The sequence below is a fragment of the Rhinatrema bivittatum genome, chromosome 2 (genome assembly GCF_901001135.1).
Source record: "Rhinatrema bivittatum chromosome 2, aRhiBiv1.1, whole genome shotgun sequence".
NCBI classification, from domain to species: domain Eukaryota; kingdom Metazoa; phylum Chordata; class Amphibia; order Gymnophiona; family Rhinatrematidae; genus Rhinatrema; species Rhinatrema bivittatum.
Genome location: NC_042616.1, coordinates 578,212,898 through 578,239,147, shown reverse-complemented (window position 1 = coordinate 578,239,147; position 26,250 = coordinate 578,212,898). Strand labels below are relative to the sequence as shown.

The following is a 26,250-nucleotide window of genomic DNA, read 5'->3' as shown; positions in this document are numbered from 1 at the left end:
TAACTCCAGAGAACAGAAAATTAGCAATGTTGCCCTAGTGGAAATTATGGGTAGATTTTAAAAGGGTGCGCGCGGGCGTCCATGTGCTCGCGCTTCCCGGCGCGCACACATGTAAGCCCGATTTTATAACTTGCACGCGCAAGTTATAAAATCGGGGGTCAGTGCGCACAAGGGTAGCCGCGCTGCCTTCCCCCCGTTCCCTCCCCCCTAGCCTGACCTTCCCACCCCTTCCCCTATCCTTCCCCCCCAGCCCTACTCTAAACCCCCGACTTTTGTCTTACCTTTTGCGCCTGCCTCTGGCCGCTATGTTGGAGGCCTCTGGCACTGCCCCTTTATTAAAGCCCAGGGACTTACACACGTCCTGTGGTATTACGCGCGTCGCCGGGCCTTTTTAAAATAGGCCCTGCGCGCATAGGGCTTTTAAAATCCGGCGCTATATCTTGTGAATCTTGAAGAAATTCAGTAAGGTCTAAACTTCTAGACGTTAGCTAGAGCATCTAGTACACCTTCCCCATTTACAAAATTTTGTTTTTCATCTCAGGTACATAAAAACAATGAGAAAGTTGAATCTCTTTCCCAGATTCAAAGTGCAATGTCTCATGAAAATATCTTTTAAGTAGCTCCTAAGGATATATTAATCTCAATTTTGGAAAATTCAACAACCTTAAATTTTTGATCTCAGATGTGATTCCATTAACCCTAACTTATAATGTAGAGATAAAAAATCTTTCACATTTGCTGTTGCTAAGGCTTGTAAATTAGCAACCTTACCAGTTAACAAGGAAATGTGAGATTCAACTTGTTCCAATTTAGATTCCAAATCAGACAATTTCCCTACAGTTCCAGCAGAAAAATTATATAGTTGTTTGACCGTTTGTACCAGAGAGATCTCAGGTCTCATGACGGTCCTCCATATGTCTCTGAGCTCAGAATCAATCCCGCCAACACCCAATACTCCTAGGTCACGAGAAGGAGACACTGCCACCGGAAAACAAGGCTCTAATTCTAATAGACACATTCAATAGCTCATAGCGTGAAGAAACAGGGAAATTCAGGAAACAACAGTTCACAAAACATTTTCTCTCATATCAATATACCCTGTTTGAGTACTGGAAATTTGTGGTTTTGGTGTGGGATGTTAACTGTTTATACAATTTCTGTTCAGAGAGTATATGTATCTGTTCAGAGAGTATATGTATGTATCTTTCCCTTGTGTCATTCTTAACAATAAAAATACTGGGCCTTTATTTTTTGTTTCCGCCGTGAATTGTAATGAGCAGTGTGTCACACGTGAGCATGGTCTGTCAGGTGTATCTTGATGAGAAAAAGATTGAGAAAGCAGAGTTGCTTACCTGTAACAGGTGTTCTCACAGGACAGCAGGATGTTAGTCCTCACATATGGATGACATCATCAGGATGGAGCCCAATCATGGAACACTTTTGTCAAAGTTTCTAGAACTTTGACTGGCACCACTGAGCATGCCCAGCATGGTACCATCCAGCAGGGGTCTCCCTTCAATCTCGTGTATAGTAAAAGTAAGTGCGAAAAATAAAATAAATCGTAAGCGTACCCAACTCCGCGGGGTGGCGGATGGGTTCCGTGAGGACTAACATCCTGCTGTCCTGTGAGAACACCTGTTATAGGTAAGCAACTCTGCTTTCTCACAGAACAAGAAGGATGGTAGTCCTCACATATGGGTGAATAGCGAGCTGAGGATGCCTGAGTAATGTACCAAAAGCACCCAAGGATGTGAAACAGGCACAACAACAGGGGTGACTTTGGAAGAGGGCAGCCTGAAATTCCCAGCGGGCCGTTGGCAGGAAGTTGGGTATTAAGCTGAGAATAAATTGCGTAGGACAGACTGGCCAAAGATAGTCCTGGGTGCCAGCCTTGTCTAGGCAATAATGAGCTGCAACGGTATGGAGAGAACTCCATGTAGCAGCCCTGCAGATGTCTGCAAGAGGTACAGACCGAAAATGTGCTACCGACGTTGCCATTTCTCTGGAATGCGCTTTAACGCATCCCTGGAGCGGAAGGCCTGCTTGCTGGTAGCAGAAGGAAATACAGTCCGCCAGCCAGGAGGACAGGGTCTGCTTTCCCACTGGGATTCCCAGTTTAATTTTATCAAAGGAGACAAATAGCTGGGTGGACTTCCTATGGCCTGCAGTGCGTTCCAAATAGGCTAGCGCACGCTTGCAGTCAAGGAATGCAGAGCCCACTCACCTGGATGTGAGTGGGGTTTTGGAAAGAAAGTAGGCAAAATTATGGATTGATTTAAATGGAACTCAGACTACTTTCAGTAGAAATTTAGGGTGAGTGTTAAGGACCACCAGCTCATGAAGAAATTTTGTATAAGGGGGGTAAGTAACCAGCACCTGTGCTCACTGATCCTGCGAGCAGACGTCAAAGCAAGAAGGAAGAGAACCTTCCAAGTGAGATGCCATAACTCGCAGGAGCGCAGAGGCTAAAACGGAGGTTTCATGAGCTGCGCTAACACCACATTAAGGTCCCAAGAAGGGGCCAGGGGACGGAGTGGGGGCTTGAGGTGAAGCAAGCCCTTCATAAAGCGCACTACTAAGGGTTGCGTTGAAATTCAATTGAACAAAGAATACAGTATAAGGCACTTATGTATAATTCATAAACTAATCCACGATGAAAAAGCAGACTGGCTTAACAGTGCACTGCGCGTACATGTCCCGCAAAGAAACCTGAGATCTGCTAGGCTCTACTAACTGTCCCCTCTGTCAAATCTGCACGCCTCACGCAAGTAAGGGAAAGAGCACTGGAACTGGCTGGCCCCGTGCTATGGAACACCATGTCACTCGAAATAAGGCTGCAGAGAGATTTGAAAATATTCAAAACCAATCTGAAACCTGGCTCTTTAAACAAGCCTTTTATAAAGAGAAGGAGAAACACAGTTGATTGATAAGGACGCACCAAACTAGAAGCTGTTATTCATAACCTACAAATGCATATTAATGTTAATTTCAAACCGCCAAATATGTTCCTAACAAACAGGTTTAACTTACACACATAGTTTATTGTATTAAATTGTTACCGTACTATGATGGCACATGATTAATTTGTAATCTATACCACTCATATTTTTCATTATCGTGCCTTGCTGTAAACCATTGTGATGGTTATCTAACTTAACGACAGTATAGAAGAGTTTTTAAATAAAATAAATAAATAGAGACATCCCTTATACCCTTATGGAAGGCGGCCACTGCACTGACATGTACTCTAATGGAGGAAGTTTGGAGACCCGACTCCAAGAGGTGCCAGAGGTAGTCTAGAAACTTAGATGTGGGGCAGGTAAAGGGATCTAACTCCTTTTGATGTGCACCACAACGAAAACAGTTTCCATTTAGAATGGTAAGATCATCTAGTGGAAGGCTTTTATGAAGGTTCTAAGACCTGGGATACAGAGTCTGAGAGGCCACAAAATTTGCCTTTCAACATCCAAGCTGTCAGCGCCAGAGCCTGAAGGTTCGAATGTCTCAGGTGTTCGGCGTTCTGAGAGATCAGTGATGGATCTGCACCCAGGCAAATTTGTGGGCGGACGGAGAGGTCGGGAAGGATGGAAAACCACACCTATCGCAGCCAGTATGGGGCTATGAGAATCATGAGACCCTTGTCTCGACATAGCTTCACGAGAGTCCTGCTTATGAGTAGAAGCGGGGAATAGGCATACAGGAGACCTGTTGTCCAAGAGAGAGTGAACGCATCCCTCGGTGGAGTCCTTGGGACTGCGACGTAGGGAGCAGAAGTTGTCCACTTTGTAATTGTGGATCGACGCAAAGAGATCTATCAGTGGATACCCCCACTTCTGGAATATGCGTTCCGCCACCGCAGGGTTCAGGGACCACTCGTGGGGTTAAAATTTGCGACTGAGTTAGTCCACTAGTACATTGTCCACGCCCACCAGGTAAGTTGCTCTCAGTAGCATGGAATGACAGAGTTAGAGCCCAGGTTTGCGCTACCTCCTGACACAGCAGGTAGGAGCCGGTTCCACCCTGCTTGTTGATTATACCACATCGCCACTTGATTGTCTGTCTGGATTAGGATTGCCTTGTTGGATAAGCAAGCTTTGAAAGCTAGAAGGGCATATCTGATTGCCCTGAGCTCCAGAAAATTTATCTGATGTCATGCTTCTGCTGCAGACCAGGTTCCTTGAGTCTGTAGGTTGTAGACATTGTCTCCCCAACCCAGGGTGGAAGCATCTGTAGTCAGAATAATCTGAGGTTCTGGAGCTTGGAAGGGTAATCCCATGAGCAGGTTGGATTCCTGGACCCACCAAGCTAGTGAGAGACTAAGCTGCCTGGTGACCTGGACAATCTTGGACATTGGTGGGCCTGAGACCACTGGAATTTTAAAGTCCACTGCATTACTCGCATGGTGAGCCGAGCCATTGGTGTAACATGGATCGAGGACGCCATGTGGCCCAGCAAGATGAGAATACGACAAGCAGTCGTGGTTCGGTGAGACTGTATAATGTGCGCAAGCACTGCAAGCGTATGAACTCGGTCCCTAGGAAGAAAAGCGTTTGCTTGGATAGTGTCGAGATCCGCTCCAATGAAGGAGAGGGATTGGGACGGAGACAGATTGGATTTTTGATAATTCACTAGAAATCCCAAGGACAGTAGTAGTCGCAAGGTTAGATGGAGGAATTGAAGAACCGCCTCCGCAGACTGAGCCCTCAGTAACCAGTCGTCCAGATAAGGATAGACGTGAGTGCCCAGTCGCATTAAGTATACGGCTACTACTGCTGGGCATTTTGTGAAGATAAGAGGGGCCGATGCCAGGCAGAACGGAAGCACTCTGTACTGGAAGTGCTTGTTTCTGACGAGGAATCGGAGGGTTTTTTTTTGTGGGATGGGGTAATTGCTATGTGCATATACGTGTCTTTTAGATCCAGAGAGCAAAGCCAATCTCCCTGTTGAATCAGAGGGAGTAGAGAGCCCAAGGTTACCATCCTGAACTTTTCCTTTCATAAATACTTGTTCAAGGCCCAAAGATCTAATATCGGACGAATGCCTCCGGACGTTTTTGGTATCAAGAAGTACTGGGAGTAGAAGCCTTTTCCCCTTTGCGGAGAAGGAATTTGTTCCTTGGCATTGGCTTGAAGAAAGGATCTTATTTCCTCCTCGAAGTGGAGAGTGGTCGGCGAAACTCCACGTTGAATGAAGCGGGGAGTCCGACAGAATGGACAGAAAGTTGAGATGGAAACCTTGAGCTATTACTGACAGGACCCACTGATCTGTGGTGACCGTGTGCCAGATGTTGATGAAGTGGCAGAGACGGCCGCCTAGTGGTAATTGCGGCAGTGGCGGAGGTGGACATATGCTCTCTACTGGACAGTCAAAAACCAGAGGAAGGACCAGGCTGTGGAGGAGGCTGCGTCTTCTGAGGCCTAGGCTGGCAAGACTGAGACTTCTGATATGGTCTAGATGGGCGAGACAGAGTCTGAGGTGGGTAGTACCTGCATGCTTTAAAGGTGGTTCGCTTAGTCTTCTTACGGAATGGGCGTTTAGAAGACGTGGAGAACTCTGCCCAGCCGAGAGTTGCCGTAGTGTCTCGTTATGGTCTTTAAGTTGAGCAACAGTCTCCTGAATTTTCTCACCGAAGAGGTTATCTCCTGTACAGGGGAGGTCAGCTAACCTCTCTTGAACCTCTGAACGCAGATCCGAAGACTTGAGCCAGGCCCATCTCCGAGCACTTATCCCAGCTGCTGACACTCTGGTGGCTGTGTCAAAGATGTCATAAGCGGAGCACACCTCATGTTTACCAGCATCCAGACCTTTCTTATGAATGGCATTGAGCTGGTCCTGAAAGAGTATTAGAAAGATCCTGGAGCTGTTTGAACAGGTTCCTGTTGTATTGCGATATGTAAAGCTGGTAAGCTGCAATACGGAAGATTAACATTGCTCCATGGAAGACTCTACGCCCAAAAGAGTCAAAGAATTTCTATTCTTTTCCTGGAGGTGTGGACAAGTGAGGTCTTGGCCTTCTGCATTTTTTCTGGGCGGACTCAACCACCACTGAATGGTGGGAAAGTTGAGCCTTCTGGAATCCAGGTGCTGCTTGGACCAGATATGTAGCATCAGTCTTACGGTTTACTGCGGGGACTGTTCCTGGATGTTCCCAGTTACGTTGGAGGTCAAGGCGGACCTCATGGACAGGTATGGACATTACTTCCTTCGGTGCATCAACAAACTGAAGGACTTCTAACATTTTATGTCTGGAGTCTTCTTCAGTCTGGAGAGTGAATGGAATAGACTCTGACATCTCTTTGATGAAACTTATAAAAAAGATATCCTCTGGCGGAGACTTTCTTCTCTCATCAGGAGGAGAAGGCTCTGATGGAATATCCCCCATGTCTTGGGAATCCGAAGAGTCAACAGACCAGGATGATAGTGCTGAGCCCCAGCACCCAACAGTTCTCTAGAGGGCAAAAATGGACCTTCCCCAGCCGGAGGAGGTTGGGACACCGAAGGGCCCGGTGGCTGTAGCGGTAGCACCAGTGTCGGCATCGGTAGAGGTCGATGGGGCATTGGTGGCAAAAGAGGTGCTGAAGGACTCTATGACATCGGTGGCCTCCTCGGTGGTAACACTCCAGAAGGTCTTGGCATTGGAGATTCACCTTCATCTGAAGAGAGGGGAATGGGCATCGAAGGACTCAGAGGTAACTGTGTTTTCCTCGGTGCTGAAGGCAAAGCACCGATGAGGGCATTGATCCTGTTCAGCAATGGTGCAAGCATCGGTGGCATCAGATCCGGTGTCTGAATCTGAGCTGGTATCGGTGCCGATGGAATTGGGTGTCCATGGAGAGCTTGCACCACCGCCTCCTGAACCATCCGGCTCAGTTCCTCACGGAACACTGGCGTTAAGACCAGGTCCGGAGTGGGAGGCTGGATGGGCACCGCCGGAACAACCACCGGTATAGGTGGAGCACTGTCAGTGCCTCTCTCGAAGGCGAGGGACACCTCGGTGAACCCGGCATTGAGGAGGTTTGAGGCTCCTCAGCACGGGCCTTCTTCCTCTGTGGTTCAGTGGAAGTGGAAGCCATCAGTGCACTCAGATCCGATGGTAAGGGTTTTCGATGCAGATGGCGATGCTTTTCCCTATGGTCTCCCTTACTGTTGTCCGGCGCCGAAGAAGTGGAAGCTGAAGTCCTCAAAGCAGGTCAAGAGTCATCAGTATCCAACCGGTGAAGGGACTTGGCTGGCGACGGTGTCGATGACTTCGAAGCTTTTGATGAAGAAACCTGTGTGGAATGGAACAATAAAGCCATCTTTTCCAAACGAGCCCTATGCCCCTTAGGGGTCATTTGGGCACAGTTGGTACATGAATCTACATCATGGCTAGGGCCCAAGCACAACACACAAATCTGGTGAGGGTTGGTGATGGACATTGTCCTCGGACAGTCCGGGCACCTACAAAAACCTGTCGCCATGGTCGTCGTCGTCAAATTTAGGCCACGGCACGGTCGGTGACCTCCGGGCCTAAAAGTTGGAACCTTCAGTAACTGACCGAAAAGGTAGTAAAACTTACTGAACAGACACGGGTATCGACGGTATACAAGGGGGACCCCAGCTGGGGTGACATTTTTGAAAAACTTGAACTTTTTCCTGAAGAATATTTTTCTGTCAGGAAACCGTGGAAGAGCTCCTAACTCCGCATGGCAAAAGCTGCGTGGAAAAAGAGACTGAAGGGGAGTACCATGCTGGGCATGCTCAGTGGTGCCAGTCAAAGTTCTAGAAACTTTGACAAAAGTGTTCCATGATTGGGCTCCATCCTGATGTCGTCCACCCATATGTGAGAACTACCATCCTGCTTGTCTTGTGAGAACCACTGATTTTGAGAACCAGAGGCCCCACTAATCTAAGAGCTCCCTTGGAAAATCCCTGAAAGTTGTCAATTCTGCTCTTCCTAGTCCTCCTACTGAACAGCTTTCCATTACAATCTATCCAGAATTCAGTTCTACGATTTTTGCCAAAGTCACTATGCCTATATAAACCCATTTCTTAAGTGACTGACCTCATTGGTTCCCTATCAATATATGCATGCAGTTCAAGCTCCTCTTACTCTCCTACAAGAGGAGTCCTGCTGCAGCTACTCGCCACCTCTCTGCCTATACCCCTCTGCTTATCAGTCATGCCTATCTGTCCTTCCTAATCTCCAACTCCTGGCTCCTGCAAGCTCGAAAGAATTCCTTAGTTGATAACATCATGCTTCCTTCTCTCGCCTTATTCATATCCAGTCTAAAAATCAACTTTGAGGCTGCCTTTAAATTTTAACCCCCTTTATCCCACTCAGCCCGATTTTAACCACTTACAGGCAAAAATTGGGAATTTCATTTATGTCTGTCTTGATTATATTGTAAACTGAGCAGGGACCGTTTGTAAGTGCTGCTTATATTGTAGTGCTATAGAAGCAATTAGTATTATCTCTACTCCTGCTGCTGCTGGCAGGCTTTAGTCAAGCATTTTGAGAGGGATTCAGAAAAAGACTATAGTTTTGTTTTTTGTTTTTTTAATTTAATAGAAAATGTGGTCCACTAATGGCAAGTTTATTTGCTTTTTAGGAGTGGGCGCTTCTCTTGCGAGCCAGCTGGTGGTCTGACTTCTCTGACACAGCCCCCAAAAGGACCTGGATTTGGAGTTCGCCCAGACATTTAAGCGTCTGTATATTTAACTGTACAAAATAAAGTTAAATTTTATAACTTTCGTTCTTTTGAAGACAATTATGTAATAAAAATTATAACCTTAACTCTTAATAGCTGTCAGTTCATTTTTAAAAGCATCTGACCATCAAGTGAGGCTTTGGCATGTGGACTACATGGAGCATGCAGCATTTGCAGTTTGCAAGTTTAGTACAGCCTTTCCTGTCAACAGCCAGGCAGAAGCGTTTAGTCCTGGGGGAATTCTGCACTACTGTGGAGCACAGAATTTGCACAAATTCCTATTTTCTGCACAGAATTGCTAAATTCTGCCCAGAAAATAGGAGACCCCTGCATGCCGCGAACAGAGCATGCGAAGACTAAGGCCCGCATGTGCCGCGGGACACACTCCGCTCATGAAGGCCTGGTTACACCTTTCGCAGCGAAAATGGAAGGCCCTGTGTGCTGCAAACTGAGTGTGTTCCACTCATGGCGAAGATGGAAGGCCCCCATGTGCCACGAACGGAGTGTGCTCCGCTCTCGGCGACGATAAAGGCCCCAGTGAGAGAGAATGTGAGAGAGGAGAGGGGTGTAGGAAAGGGTGTGAGGGGTGAGGGTGAGAGCAGGGAGAGAGGTGTGAGCATGGGGAGGTAAGAGTAGGGGGGATGCTTGAGTGTGGGTTTCAGAGAGGGAGCCTATATGAGGAGATTGTGAAGGAGTGGGTATGTGTGAGAGAGATTGGGAGCTTGTGTGTATGTGAGGGTGCTAGCCTGTGTGAAGGGATTGTGTATGTATGAGACAGAGCCTGTGTGAAGGGGTGCGTGAGAGAGACATAGGATGTATGTGTGAGAGAAAGGGAGCTTGTGTGGGTGTGTATGCAAAAGAGAGGGCCCTGTATGGGGAGAATGTGTGTGTGTGCAAGAGAGAGTGAGAGAGCCTGTATGAGGATGTGTGTATGTGTACTAGAGAGAGGGAGCATTGTGTGAGAGAGGGAGGGACAAGGAGCCTGTGTGAGAGGCAGTACTGAGAATGGGGTCAAACTCTGGGACTGGCGATAGACTGGAAGGGGTTGAGCCTAGAGGTGGAGGAGATACTGGCAGGTGAAGGAGTTGGGGCCTGAGGGGATAAAGTGGCAAGGGGAGTAGGGAGAGCGAGTGGAAGGGACACTCTTACAGAGAATTTCTAGGGTAATTCTGCTCAAAATATTTAAAATTCTGCATCTTTAATAACTTTTTTCTGTATTAATTTAAAATGCAATTATTTAAAGAATGTCATGTAAATTGTTATTTTGACCAATATAAAGTTTGCAGTATTTTGCAGAATTTTTGGTTTTTGTGTGCAGAATTCCCCCAGGAGTAAGTGTTGAAACTGCAAGATGAGCATGGTGAAGATGCAACAGTAGTTTGAGCTACTGCATGATGGCAACAGTGAGTGGCACAGCCTGCATGCCTCGGCCCACACAAGCTGCCAGCAGTGCCAGACAGATCACTATTGCAGTGGGCATGGAGCCCAAACCCCCCACCTGGCTGTAAAGTTTGAGGACAGCCTGAAAGTAAGATGGGGGCTTAGGCCCAAGGAAGGAGGCAACAGTGAAAGGAGTGTGTGTAAAACTGGTTGCCCTCTCAATCACCTGCAGTTCCAGCTGGGGACTCCACATCATCCACCCCTTGATGGGTCTACACTTCATTTACACCCAATTTACAGTGAATAGAAATAACTAATAATTCTGGTGTAACATTTCTGTACTGGGCTAAACTGCATGGAGTGCAGTTACAACCCTAGATAATGTGTTGGGCCAAGTGCATGGACCTTTTTGGTCGTCTGCCTTTATTTACCTTGGGGGGGGGGGGAGGGAAGGCTGCCAGTACTCACAGACAGGATCCATTTTTTGTTCAAGGGATCTCAAGGTGTAAAATCAAGCAGGTACAAGAAAAAAAAAAAAGGTGCTGGTATTTAGTACCAGCAAGTAAGCCCTGACTTAACCCCAGCTGGGACCCCCACAGTGTATATATACACCAGGGTGGGGGCAAACAACTTCCTTTACATGCTGTTCTATCTAGTCTTGAATGTGCTTCATGCTTTCATTGTGAAGGCTTCTACTGTGAAGGCAAGAAAAGCAAGACTTTTCTATTAATACCAGAGTGCAAAAATTAGTGCACCACTTTTAGATAACATTACAAGTGAAACATCCTCCTTGGTCTTTGGCTCTAGTTGCAGGTCAAACAGAGGCAGAAGCGGGATAGCTCTTAAAGATGTTATGTATACCTGATAGGCTTAATTATTAAATTTCCTCCATTTTATGTTCAACATCTTTATCAACTCCCTTAAGCGCAATATCTGAAGTTTATACCAGAAAGGAGCATGAAAGCAGATGTCTACTTGAGTTTTACAGTAGTTACTGAATCCTGTGAATTCAGATCGCTATACAAAATAGAATCAATTATGCTATCAGGCTGTCCCTTAGTGATCAGATTTTATAATGAAGTGCTAATATAGGAAAAGATGGCAGCAGATGATAATTTCATCCACTCTTACCTATTTGTACCTGTTCCACTGCTATTAGACATCTTGGCCCTGTACTAATTTGTATAGCTGTACTCAATGTATGCTGTATTGTACAGATACATCCCACTCTTTCAACTTGATTGGCTGCATTAAGGCCCATTTCAAGTCTGCATTTTTCCAGTGAAATTGGTTTAATAATTTGGAGACAGGCAGTAGTACACTTTGTGGGGAACATTTTGTATCCAATGGAGCTGGTGTGCCTTTTCCCTGCAGTGTTGAGGGGATTCAAGGGATGTCCCCATCCACTATCAACCCTCTTCCCCTGCTCAAACTAAGTGGCCACCCAAGGAAATCCGTCACAAGTACCCAGACCCTTACAATGTCATGGCTCCTCTTTGTCCTGTCCCCCATCCCTGTCCAGTAGCCCCCCTAAAATCTCACATACTTTCTCCCTGCAACACCAGGACGTGCTCGTGTCTTCTGCAACTCACAGCATCTTCTGCACCCCCACTCATTCACCAGCACCTCGGGCCTTCCATCCCCCACCAGCCTCGTTCAGCCTTCCTACCCCATCCTTTTGCCAGCTGCACTATGCACACCTTAGCAATAAAGACTTAACTTGTGGGTGGTAAAAATATTTATTGTATCTAGGCCCAATCTTTCAAAACAATCTTTGCTTATTTCCTACAGCCAGGAAAAGCTGCTATGCACTGCCCCTAGGATAAGAGCAGTAGTAGCAAGCAGGGAGCATGCACAACATTTTTAGTCACTAAGATTCAAAGCAGCAACAGCTGCCAGTGGATCATCTGCAGTATTAGTTATTTTAGGAGTTGAAGCAGCAGTTAGAATCCAGCAGGCTTTTTGCCTGTGGGCAGCATGTGATATCTTCCTGTTGGTGTGCATTCACAGAAGTCTGCTAAGGAAGTGAAATGTGGAAGCAAACAAGGCAAGAAGTCCTGGCTCATTGTTGGGGTGAAAATGCCACCTACTTGTCAATACCAATTGTTTTTCTCCATCTGGTCAGATCAAATAGGAGACTGCACAAAAGAGCCTATGGCCTGCTGCTGGCCCAATGTAGTAGACTGGTCCCTTTTCATAGGAAGGACGGAGGAAACAAAGCCAGTTTGACTTAATCGAGTATATTAATTTGTTACTGAAGGATAGAATATTTTGAACCCAGAGAGACCACTACACACTGAGGAACTGCAATTAAAGCAAGTTTGCTTACTGTAAACTATTTCCTGTAGATAGGATAAATTAGCCATGATCTGCAGATGGTGCCTTCTGGTAGTACTGGAAGGAACTGGCTCAGCTATGAGTGCTTTCAGCTGTACTAGGCATGTGTGGGAATTATTACAGCTCCTCTGTCTTCCCAAAAGCTTTAGGATGAATTGAGTCTGCTATCCATGGAAGAGGGTGGGCATCTTATGGTTAATTGATCCTGCTATCTGTGGAAAACATAAGGTAAGCAAACTTGTTTTTTTTTTTCCCCCCCATTGACAGGTTGTGGCTAGTTTAGCCCTGCTTATCTGGAGTCCCAAGCCAAGGGTTGTAGCGTAGTTTTTTCCATAGCAAGATGGACTCCATGGTGGCCAGCAGACTACCTGGATTCTGTATGTCTCAATACAGTGTGTCCCGAGCAGCTAGAGCATCCAGACAGTAGTGGGAAGTGAAAGTGTGTACAGCTGACCATGTGGCACCTTTCCCGATGTTCCCAATGGAAACCTCTCTCATGCATGTGACTAACAAAGTTGTAACTTGCACCTGGTGAGCTCTAACTGGCCCTGTACGTTCAAGGTCAGCTGCCATATAGCAGTATTGAATGCAGCTAGTTAACCAGTTTGGAAACCATGCTATTTGGGTTATAGGAGACTAACAACTGAGGAATGTGATTGCCTTCAGTGGGTAACAGGTCAGGCTCATTTACAATTGAGTATATGTAATACTTTGTCATTATGGGCATGAAGTTTTGGATAGGGGGGCAGAGTGATGGACTGATTCAAGTGGAAAGCAAATGCTACCTTCGATGGGAATTTGGGATATGTTTGCAAGACCATTATGTTGGGGAAGAATTGTAGGTAGGGGTCACAAGGGGCAAGTTTGTAAGCCCGCTGGGGATAGGGAAATACCCAGAGTAATCTGCTTTGAAGTGCTGAAAAATGTGCAAAAAGCAGATAAATAAAGTTCACTTATTCCACATATAGAAGTGACTACAACTAGGAGTGTCTTCCATGTTTGAGAGAGGCTGACTAATGGCTTGAAGGGAGTCTTCATGAGAGTTAAGCACCACATTAATATTCCAAGGAACATGAGGTTTCGTGACTGGTGGGTGAAGGTTCAGTAGTCCCTTCCTGAAGTTAGAAACCAGAGGATGGAGGAAAATAGTGTCCATGCTCCTGCACATGATATGCTGTGATAGAACGCCGGTGGACACTGCCACAGGAAGTTGCCAAACCAGACTATAAAAGTGATGGAAATAAGCCAGGAGATGCTGAGGGCTGCAAGTAAGGGGGGCCCAAGGCACATGCAGTGTACGACTGTAACTGTTCTATTTAAAGGAGCAGTCCTGTCCGGTTGATTAAGCAGAGTACTTCTTGAATTGACTCAGGAATTGTGCTAGGACAGAGCACTCAACATCCAAGCTGCCAGGTTAAGTGACTGCAGCATGGGGTATAATAAGACTGGTCCCGCCCTATGGAACACCCTGCCACCCAACCTGCGCCTCAAACCCTGTGTGAGCAAATTCAAAAAGAAATTTAAAACTTTTCTATTCAAACAAGCCTATCCAGAATAGACTTTACCACATCATGTTTACTACATGGGGTTGAATGCATTCCTCATATTGAGGTACCAGTTTTTGTTTATCTTTTCTTCATAACTGTTCCTTGTTACCCCCTCCCAGTTCATTGTTCCCCTGTTATCATGTAATTTCCAAGCTTTTTTGTTTAATGTAAACCGATATGATGTCCACAACTAATACCGGTATATAAAAATCTCTAAATAAATAAAGACTGCCCCATTCCTGAGGTAATAGGGCAGAGCTGAAGGTTAATTAAAGCAGATATCAAACCATGATTATCTGGACCATGCCAGGGCGATTAGTATTTTTGGCTTGATCCCAGATGAGTTTCTGGATGGTCCATACTATGAGTGGGATCTGTGAAAAAGTATACATTAGGCCCTTCCCCCCTCAGGCAGGAAGAACACAGTTGGAGCCTCTTGCTGTTGGCTGGGGCATATGGAGCAGACGTATTCAAGCTTTTGGTTGGTCTCTGTCATGAAGGTCGATTGATGGTTGTTCCCAGCATCAGAAAAGATAACAGACTGCAGCCTGGTCTGTCTGCCACTGTATTATCCACCACTGGTAAGTAAATTGCTTGCAAGGAGGCATTGTGTTAACACCCCTGGCCTTGACCATTAGCTGATCAAAACGAACAGGTGAGAGCAGCCAGCAGAGAACTACTGAGCTTCTGTATATGGAAATAAGAGTACAGGAGTAATTGTTTGGAGGAAGAGTTTCTGTAAATACTAGGATTAACAATGCATTAAACCATTACTATGAGTTATTTTGGGTGATCAAATGTTTGTCTGCTAACCCCTAGCAACAATTTTTTGCCTCGTTGAATTGGAAATGCATCTCTTGAATCGTGTACTGTTGGCCAAAAGACTTCAAAAAAGCTCTAGCCATCTCTTTATTCAAGCTCTTACATAAGTATCATAAGGACCCTACTCAGTTTTCTTAGCACAGCTGTGTTGTATGCAAGTTATTTTTATGTACATACATTTATGGAATCCACTTTGAACACAATATACAGAAATGCAGGATAAAACTTTTACAATAACTATGCCTTGGCTGTTGAAGAGGGGACTTAAAAAAAAAATCAGGTAAGCATTCAGAACTTGCATCCTCATGGTCAATCTCTTTGCCATTTCTTCGCTCTGGTAAGAGGCTTTTGCCAGATCTTAAAATGAGACTGCCAGAAGGAAGATGAACCATCACAGTGAAGCTCAACAGCCATTTTTTTTTTTTTTAAAGAAAATACAAAAAAACTCAATCCCAAATTTATTACTATTAGTGTTATAGATGGTGTTTTGTAGGCTGGAGAAATGGTCTGAATTTCAGTATCTTAAGTGAGACCACATGCATGATGGGAAAATTATATAGTACCTTTAGATCCATGCCCCTTTGCTGTAGTGACCAGGTTAAAGGATTTGCCAAATTTATAAGTAAATAAATCACTTTCTGAAGATAATTTACCTAAGCAACTAAAATAAGCAGGAACAAGGCCTATCCAGAAAAATCCTGCTTTACTCTAAGAGAAACTGCTAACTTCCAATCAATTTCAAATTTGAAAATTACGTAAGTAAAATTGAGAAGTGTATGCTTAGGCAATTAGATAAATTTCAGGAACAAAAACTTTTGGATAGATAATTTGAGTAGGGAATTAAGAGTTGATTTCCCTGAATATTTTATATTATAAACTGGACTTAGGTGAATCAGAAGTTTCAGTCCAATTAGACTTCATAAAGTTGGATTGGGAGGTAAAGTTTTAGAATGTTTTTTTTTTTTTTTTTTAAACCAGAGAAGATGCAGCATATTTCATTTAAGTGGCCAGTGGTTTGAGATACCATAGCACATAACCCACAGCTGTAGCTTCTCTGCCAACCTACTCAATATTTATATGTACCCAGTGGCAAGAATTTAGGTCACTTTGATTAGCTTATTTTATATACCCTGCTACCAGTTTGTTTTTTTGTTGTTTTTTTTTTATCCTGGGTGCGTTCCAGATTTTTATTTTCAGCAGTGCATGCAAACCAATTGTAATTGGCTACATAGAAATCTGTCTTTAAAATGTTACAAAAACTTCGGTGTGGGTGGAAAAGGCAGCACCTCAAGCTTGGGTTTCATTGATGTATAAAAATGAGCAATGAGAAAGGCATATGGGGCGAACCGTATGCTACTGGGATAAATGGAGCAGAACGTTTGAACTTGTCTGCTGGCTTCCATGGCAAAGAGATCGATTGCGGAGAATCGCCCCTTTTGAAAAATGTTTGCTGCCAGCTCTGGGTTCAAGGTCCATTTGTGTTGATAAAATACTCAGCTTAGACAATCTACTGTTACATTGTTGAGGCCTGGAAGGTAAGTGGCTTGGATAGAGGCCTTGGCCTTGAGAGTCCAGTGAAGTATTCAAAGTGCTTCCCAACACAGTGTCCAGGAACCGGACCCTCCTTTGTTGATATAAAACATTGCCAGTTGGTTGTCTGTGTACACCATGAGATTTGAGCGGAGAACATCTGAAGTGCCTTCCAGATAGCACATAGTTCTAGGAGATTGATCTGGTACATAGACTCCTGGGTCGTGCAGAGACCCTACATTTTCAGGTAGCCCAGGAGGGCCCCCCAACCTTTCCTGGATGCATCCGTGGTAAGCATGAGGTGAAGAGGGGGTAGACAGAAGGGAGCCCCTGTCGATAGGTTTGAGGGAGAGCCACCAGCATATGTCCCTCTTCATTGCTTCGGTAATGCAAGTCTTGCAGCTGAGGGGCTGTAGAAACTGAGACCACTGTGTCTTTAGGCCCCACTGCAAGCAACACCTGGTGTGGGGAACCACATAGATGGCTGCCACCATATGTCCCAGAAGTTGAAGAATTTGGTGTGCGGCTGCTTGGGTTCTTTGAGTAGGCTGTGCGTTAACATCGTAAGAGTATGCATCCTGTCTGAGGGAAGATAGGCTCTCTTTTCTATTGTATTGATGAGAGCTCCTATGAACTGAAGCAGTTGGGTAGGTTGCAGGTGTGACTTTTCGAAGCTGACGAGGAATCCCAATGTTTGAAGGCAATTGACTGTGAGCAACGTATGTGCTTTTAGAGTAGACTGATCGGACACTACTATTAATCAGTCGTCCAGATTGGGAAATATTTGGATCGAAAGTTGTGTGAGGTGAGCCACCACCACTGCTAGGCATTTTGTGAATACCCTGGGGGCTAAGGATAGTCCAAAGGGGAGAACCTTGTATTGGTAGTGCGTACTCTGAACTTGAAAACAGGAGGAAGGGTGAATTGGTATATGGGAGTAAGCATCCTTCAAGTCAATGGAACCATAGCCAAGTGTTGGGTTGTATCAGTGGTAGAATATTTTTGAGAGAGGTCATCTTGAATGTCTCCTTCTGAATGTGTTGAGCAGACAGAGATCCAGAATAGGATGGGGACCTCCTGATTTCTTTGGAATTAGGAAATATTGGAATAAAATCCCTGGTTTTGTTGTTGAAGAAGAGGGACTTTTTGCATGGAGTTTTGAAGGTGCAGGCTGCTTAGCTCTGCCTTGAGGGATGCTGTATGGGGGAGGGAATGGTCCGTTTTGGAGACAGGCGAGGAAGATGTGGGATGGATTTGAAATTGAGAGTAACCTTCCCTGATGGTGGTGATCACCTATTAGTCCGATGTAATGGATTTCCAATGGTCTAGGAAGAATTGGAGGCGACATCCTATGAAGATGGCTGCTTCTGCTGCCTGGGTCTTCCTCTTGGTGTGGAGCATACGGTTGTGACCTATATTGGGAATAAGGTTTTGAGTATGGATGTGAATAGTACCAATGACGGTAAGAAGGGTAAGATTGTTGTTGATGATGATTGTGTGATTCTAAAGGGGAGGTAAGGGAGAGGACAGCTGCATTCTGCTCTTTTACATGTGAGACCGTCTGCAACTTGGTCTCCAAAAAGATAGTCTCCAATGCATGGAATGTCCGTTAGTTTTTTATGGACATCTGTTCGAATAATGCTCGCCTTGAGCCAAGCGAGGTGTCTAGCCGCTATGGCAGAAGTAGAGGCCCTTGCCGCCGACTCAAATGATTCATAAATTTGAGTAGATGTCTGAGACCATCTTCTAAATCCAGATATGGTTGTGGAAGGGTATTGTTTTCTGAGAGGCAGAGCGGGCGCAGCTTTTGTAGAGTCTTGCAGAGGTACTGCGTGGTATAGAACGGTGCTGTAGCGTAGTTGTCAATATTGAAGCATGGTATACCTTTCTTGCGAAATCATCCAAGCATTTACTTTCTTTGGCTGGTGGGGTAGTGGAATGTAACTTTGATCATTTTGCTCTTGAGAGAGCTGACTCCATCACCACAGAATGATGAGGAAGTTGAGCTGTTTCATATATAGATGAAGTACACATCTTATATTTTATGTCAATCTTTCTAGATGCTGCAGTTGTGGAAAAGGGAGTTTTCCAGATTTTTAAGAGACCATTGTCTAAGACAGAGTGCGGTGGTAAGGCAGTCTGTTCCGCAGGGGATTCAAAGGTTTTTAGAATGCCCATCATTTCTGCCCTAGGATCTGGGACCTTTCCTGTTTGAACATGGAGGTTACTTACTTTTTCAATGAATTTAGCATAGGTTAAGTCCTCCGGAGGGGAATAAGGCTCTGCTGTACTCGCAGGTGGATCTGATGGCATTCCTGTTGAAGAGTTAGAAGAGCAAGTTTATATCTAGGAAGCAGGGTTCATTGGTTGTGGCCTAGGTTCAATAATGGGGTCCACTGTGATCATATCATGTGATGGAGGTGGAGAAGCCTGCAGAGAACGTATAGGTGGTATTTGCTTTCCCTGTTCTAGATCCTGAAAAAAGGTAGACAAGACTTCTGAAACTTGTCATTGCAGAAGCTGCAAGGGTTCCTTGAGGAGGGAGGTGCAGCTTCCCTCCTCCAGAATCTTAGGTTTAGGAGGAATAGCAGGCAATAGGATATGCTCAGGTGAGGTACCCTTAAGCTGGGTTCTTGGATTAATGACTGGAGACAATTTCTTGGACCAAGATATGGTGGAAAAGGAATGTTCACTCAGAAGAGATTGTTCTGAGTAGGATTCCAGAGTAGAAAGAACTTCTACATCAATTTCCTGGCTGGTTTTTGAGGAACCAGGGGAGTCATCCTGATATTTTTTTTTTTTTGCAATTTAAACTTTATTGATTTTCATTGTCATTAAAACAATAAATCATACACGTTATGCATAATACAGGAAAAATTATTATAGCATCTCTACATAGACAATAATATCTAAGACCATAAAGGAAATACCTGAAACAAATGCTATAATAAACAAAATAATGTGTGGGGTGCCCTCTTCCCATAAAGTAATTACTTACTTCAAAATAAATATAGAAAACGAAAGAGAAATCTCTACCTATCTTATTAGGCTGACAATGATGGTGACAAATTATTTTCCAATTGTTCCTGATTCTTGTCTCAGGAAATTTTCCAAATGAGAGGGTTGTGTAAATATAAACTTTTTCCCCTGATAATTAATAAAGCATTTACTGGGGTACTTTAAAAAAAAAAGTTGCCCCCAGATCTATTACCTTATTTTTAAGGGCTAAAAATTGCCTTCTCCTCACCTGAGTCAGTTTAGAGACATCAGGGAAGATGAAGGCTTTTTGCCCACAGAATAATATATCCTTGTTTTTAAAGAATTTTTCCAAGATAATCTCTTTATCTCTCTCTGAAATAAACGATACAAACATAGTAATCCTTTTTTCAATCATATCTACAGATTCTTCCAAAAAGGTTGATATTCCTGGAGACTGCAATTCTCCATTCCCAGGCTTATCTCCTCTTTGGAAAGGAAAATAATAAATTTTAGAAACAGCAGGTACTTCGTTCAGAGCTAGAATTTCCTTAACATATTTGGAAAACATTTCAAAAGGAGATAACAACCTTGTACATGGGAAATTCACCATACGTAGATTTTTTATACACATTAAATTTTCCAAATTTTCCATATTGGAATGCAAAATGATATTATCAGTTGTATGCATAATTTCTAACATTCTCAATTTCTACTTTTACATTCTGTGCTGAAATTTCTATATCACTCAAGCGTTTCCCCTGTTCCTGTATAAATATCTTATTCTTATTTACTGTTGCACCGAGAGACATATTCAAAGAAACATTGGAATCCAATTTTATCATCATTCTCCACAAGTCCCCTAATGTCACATTGGTAGCATCTGCGGTTGATAACCTAGCGCTATCAATGGTAGGTGTTATATCCAAACCTGTCCCTTGCTGTATTAGCTCTGGGCAGGGAGGGTTCACTTCATTCGGTGTTTGAACACTAGTTTCAATATCACTTACTATTGACGACCCTCTAGTTCCATCTGATGTTCCCAAGAGGGGCTGTGAAGGTGCTAGCCTTGTGCCAGGACTTAGAGAGACTTCTGAACCGTCTCCCCCATTGTCCTCTTGTGGCGATATCTTGTAGATGTGAGCGTCCATCGGCCCTGTTCTCAATCCAGCCGGAGATGATGTTACGACTTTGGCCTTCCTTTTCCGCCCCATATAATTTCTAATATCTGAACAAAGTTTCCAAAGCGTTCCAAGCGGTCAAAGTCGGTCTAAGTCGCACGTGCCCCTTGGGCGCGCGCGGCTTAGGCGACGCGCCGGCGGCTGCGGTGCGCCGCAGTCCCGCGGGTTTTTATTCTCACGGGCGCAGGCGAGTGATGTCACAGGAGCGGGTTCGCAGGTGCGAGTAGTTGGTGAATCTCCGCCTCCTCACCGGTCAGCCGGACTCTGCCCTTCCTCCCTCTCACAGCTCGGGCCCCGATTTCCTCTGCAGTCCCGCGGGTTTTTATTCTCACGGGCGCAGGCGAGTGATGTCACAGGAGCGGGTTCGCAGGTGCGAGTAGTTGGTGAATCTCCGCCTCCTCACCGGTCAGCCGGACTCTGCCCTTCCTCTCTCTCTCGCTCTCACAGCTCGGGCCCCCATCCTGATATTTTCTCTCCTCATTTCTTTTCCTAGGAAATTGCTCAAAGACTGTGTTTGATGCATCTTATGGTGAGATGTAGAATATTTCTTCTTTTTAACCTGAGTTACTGGTGCATCATGAGGCAGTCCTTGCTCCATTGATGTGCTTGTAGATGGTTTTTGCACCGTAGATGCGCAGTGTGATGTGAAGGTGCTGTCCGGAGAAGCGCCATGCGTCCGCTTTTTTGACGCAGAATGGTGGGGTTCTTTTGACTTCGAAGGCCGAGAACCCAGCGACGCATCACCACTTCCTTCCATTTTCCATCCCATTGCCGGAGCCCTGGCTTGAGTCAAGGGTTTTGAGGGTGTTTGAAACCCTGGCCCTGTACTTGGTAGGCTTAGTCTGGCTTCGAAGGGGCCTAGGGAAGATGCCCGCTTTCTGTGGGCCTGTCCCGGCGAAGAGTGGACTGATGTTGGTGGGGCATAGGTGCCCATCTTCAGTCTTTCCATTTTTGCTGCCCATTGACGTTGGGCCCGTGGAGACATGCACCCACAGTCGCTACGACGCTTGGTTGTGATCTGGGCCTAAGCAAATGTAGCAATATTTATGTCCATTGGTATAGACCAGTGAGCCTGACATCAGTGTTGGGAAAAATTGTGGAAAATGTTAAAGAATAAAAATCACAAAACATTTAGACATGATTTGATGGGACACAGTCAACATGGATTTATCCAAGGGAAATCTTGCCTCACAAATCTCCCTTTTTGAAGAGGTGAACATGTGGACAAAGGTGAACCAGTAGATGTGGTGTATTTGGATTTTCTGAAAGTGTTTGACAAAGTTGTGCACGAGAAGCTTCTCAGAAAACTAAAATGTCATGGGATAGAGGTGATGTCCTTTTGTGGACTGTAATCTGCTAAAAAAAAAAAAAACAAACCACAACACTGATGTGAGCCAACACTGATGTCAGGCTCACTACAAAAAAAACTGAACCTAAATGCCAGCGATCCTAATAATTTCCGCCCTATCTCCAACCTCCCATTTATAGCTAAAGTTATGGAAAAATTAGTGAACACTCAATTATCTAATTACCTACAGGATCACAACATTCTGTCCCCAAACCAATTTGGTTTTCACAAAGCTGCAAGCACTGAAACGCTACTTCTCTCCCTCACGGACTTCTCCTACTCTCAGGCATCGATAAAGGTCAAGCGTTCCTATTAATCCTCCTTGACCTTTCGGCTGCCTTCGATACAGTCAACCACTACCTCCTGCTAAAACAGCTACCTAACATAGGAGTGACAGGCTCAGCACTGAATTGGTTTAAAACTTTCCTTGAGAACAGAGGATACAAGGTAAAAATTCATAACAAAGAATCCCACTACTTTCCATCCTCCCTAGGGGTTCCGCAGGGTTCCTCTATCATCCACGCTTTTTAATGTCTACCTGCTCACACTCTGCCAACTGCTCACTAACCTAAACCTGAAACACTTCCTCTTTGCAGACTATGTTCAGATCGTGATCCCAGTAAAAGAATCTATTACGAAAACATTAGAATACTGGGACAGCTGCTTAATAGAAATCAAACACTTCCTCACCAGCTTAAACTTAATACTCAATGCCTCAAAAACAGAATACCTGCTTATATCCCCAGAGAACTACAATACATCCTCAAAGCCACCATCTCTCCTCCAAACCTCACACGTAAGAGACCTAGGAGCCATCTTAGACAACCGTCTCAACCTTAAATCTTTCAACCACCAAACAACCAAAGATTGCTTTCATAAATTACATATCCTTAAAAGAATAAAGCCGCTCTTCCACACTCAGGACTTCAGAACAATTCTGCAAGCAATAATCTTCTCCAAGTTAGATTATTGTAACTGACTACTACTGGGCCTCCCAGCTTCGCATACCAAACCCCTACAAATGGTGCAGAATACAACAGTCAGAATCCTTACAAACTCCAAGAGAATCGACCACATCTCACCAATCCTCAAAGACCTTCACTGGCTACCGATTCACTACAGAATCATGTACAAATCCATCACCACCATCTACAAGGTCATACATCAACATACACAGCTCAACTTACTAATACCCTTCAAAAAAACACACGTCCGCCAGACCCATCAGGGAATCTTACATAGAATCGCTTCAGGTACCTCACGCCAAAACAATCCAACACAAATCTCTCAGTGCCAGAGCGTTCTCAACAGCAGGCCCACCTTTATGGAACTCCATTCCAGCTTAACTGAGACAGGAACCCTGCCTAGTAACGTTCAGGAAAAGACTAAAACTTGGCTTTTTAAAAAAGCCTTCCCAAGCCTCGATTGAGAACCTTACCCAATATCATAAACACTATATCATAAATGGATTTAATAAGAAACCACTAACTTCCCCATCTTTTCAATTACCGTGTTATTAATGTCATTTGTTATATAATTTCACTCTTGGAATCAATCTTGCTACCCTGTAAATTTTATATTGGAATCAATATTGCTACTCTGTAAATTTTATATTGGAATCAATATTGCTACTCTGTAAATATTTTGCTGTTCAATTATCTCCCCCTTTCTTTTCCAAATCCTAGTTTTACTACCCTGTTTTATTGTAACTGTTGCACTCTCCTAACCTTGTTCTTGTTACTGTGGATTGAGTTCTCTCTACTTTACACACATTGTTAAATGTAAACCGGTTTGATGTGATTCCTGTCATGAAAGCCGGTATAGCAAAATAATAAATAAATAAAAAATAAATAAATAAAAACAGGAAACAGTAGGATTAAATGGTCAGTTTTCACAGTGGAAAAAGGTAAACAGGAGTGCCTGAAGGATCTGTACTTGGACCGGTGCTTTTTAATATATTTGTAAGTGATCTAGACAGGGGTATGACAAGGGAGGGGATCAAATTTGCCAAAGACAAATTATGCAGAGTAGTTAAAGGTCAAGCAGACTGATGAATTGCAGGAGGATCTTGCGAGACTGGAAGATGGGGCTTCCAAATGCCAGATGAAATTTAATGTGGACAAGTACAAAGTGATACATATAGGAAAAGATACACTTGCTGTAGTTACACAATGTCAGGTTCTAGCTTAGGAGTTACCACCCTGGAACGACATCTAGACATCAGTGGATAATACATTGAAGTTGTCGGCTCAGCAAGCTGTGGCGATCAAAGTTAGGAATGGCACATAAACAGAGGATGTCATAATGCCTCTATTGCTCCATGGGGAGACTGCACCTTGAATATTGTGTGCAATTCTGGTCATTGCATCTCAAAAAGGATACAGCTGCACTGAAGAAAGTGCAGAGAAGGGTGACCAATCTAATAAGGGACATGGAATGCCTGCCCTATGAGGAAAGGCTAAAGATGTTAGGGTTCAGTTTGGAGAAGAGATGACTGGGGGGGGGGGGAATGATAGAAGAAGTCTACAAAATCATGAAAGGACTTTAACAAGTTAAGGTAAATAGTTTATTTACTCTCTCAGATAATAGAAGGACCAGGGGACACTCCATGAAGTTAGCAAATAGCTCATTTAAAACAAATCAAGAACATTTTTTCCCCGTGCATAGTAAAGCTCTGGAATTCATTGCAAGAGGATGTGATTACAGCAGTTAGTGGAATTGGGTTTGGATAAGTTCCTAGAAGAAAAATCCATAAACTGCTATTATGGTAATTAGATAAATAAGCAGAGTTGCTTACCTGTAACAGGTGTTCTCACAGGACAGCAGGATGTTAGTCCTCACATATGGGTGATATCCTCAGCATAGAGCCCAATCACAGAACGTCAGAGTTTCTAGAACTTTGACTGGCACCACTAAGCATGCCACCAACCCTGCAACCAGCAGGGGTCCCTCTTCAGTCTTGCGTATAGTAAAAAGAACGTGCGAAAAAATAAAACAGATCACGTGATGCAGTGAGGGAAGAGGATGTGATTCTCTTCTCTCGGAGCCAGGCCTCATGCATCAGACCTCATCTGCACTATTAATGATACCTTAGGGATGTTGCTCACACAGAGATTTATTGCTCTTATTCAGGGGGAGCAGTCTAGCCCAGAATGTCCTCTCATGTTGTCTGTAAAGAGAAGGAAAAAGGTAAAGGAACACCAGAAACCCTCTGAAGCCACAGTGATGGCTGCCAGCAGCCCACCTGAATCTCCCGCAGGGACAGGCTATGCGGATATAAAAATCGGTTCTGGAGGCTCTGGGACGGACGTTAAAATTATCTCCAGTAAGGTAACCGAAATTTCTGCTAATCTGGGAAGGTTTGAGGCTCGCTTTACAGAGCTGGAGCACCGTGCATCAGACAACCAGGACGGCCTTCAAAACACGCAGCTTGCTATTGCATCCTTGCAGGCTATGGTAGCAAAGCAGTCGGCAAAGCTCGAAGACCTGGAAAACAGGTCTCGTCGTTTGAACCTACGGTTTATCGGCCTGCCCGAAACCTGGACAACTGCCAGCTATCCGCAGTCCTAGAGACATCGCTGGAGGAGTTATGCCTATCTAAAAAAAAACATGGCCGCCTCCACATCGATTGGGCTCACAGGCTGGGGCCTAGGCTGCAGAACGCGACCCGGCCCCATGCAGTCGTGGCAAAAATTCTCAATTATGCCCGCAAGCAGGAAATTCTGCAGGTGATCTGGGCTAAAAATGGGATGTCATATGATAATGCAAAGGTCTTGGTGTTTCAGGACTTTTCCCTGGCTGTGGCGGTGCAATGCAAGGCTATGGCCCCCATATGTACCCAACTTATAGCTCAAGGAACCCGGGCCACGCTGATTTATCTGGCTCGTCTCCGCGTGGTTACTGCGAAGGGAGTTTGCTGGTATAACACAGCTGAGGAAGCTAGAAGTTTTCTACAGCCTGCTGGATTGGACGCAACAACGCATCTTGGCGATCGGCAACGGCTTGGTGGGCACAAAGACAGTTTTCTCTTTATCAGCTCCTCAAGCCCTGGGCCGGCAAGGTGACTACTAACCCATGGTGCATCTTTCAGCGTGCCGTGACTGGGTGCTGGTCAGCGATTCCCCTGAACTCAGCGCAAGACAGTTACCTGGTGCTCATCAGCACTGTTCCGGTAGTCACGGTTTGTTTTTTATTTGACTACAGAATGCTGATGGCCCTACAGGTTTGACAACTAGGTTTTTTTTATATGGCTAGTTTCTTGCCGAGACCTAGAACCGGGGCAGGGCATGTGCCTACTTTGCCTTACCGAGTTGGTGTTACCTGCAGCGGGTACTACTGGTTCATGTTTCCATGCTTAGGCTGGGTAACTGAAGGTTGTTCGCAGCCTGGTTTTTTTCTTTTTAAACCTGCACATTTTAGCGGGTCGGGTTTTATTTTTT

General features: G+C 44.7%; 1 protein-coding gene across 2 annotated transcripts in view; it reads left to right on the top strand.

Annotated features, from left to right (window-relative positions):
* NDUFV2 (NADH:ubiquinone oxidoreductase core subunit V2) overlaps positions 1–8,783 on the top strand; it is a 168,283-nt gene extending 159,500 nt beyond the window's left edge. For both annotated transcript variants that reach the window (XM_029591008.1, XM_029591007.1), the window contains one exon: positions 8,592–8,783. In XM_029591008.1, the coding sequence (XP_029446868.1) occupies positions 8,592–8,685 (94 nt within the window). In that variant the 3' untranslated portion in view covers positions 8,686–8,783. The remainder of the gene's footprint in view (positions 1–8,591) is intronic.
* Positions 8,784–26,250: the final 17,467 nt, after the last annotated feature.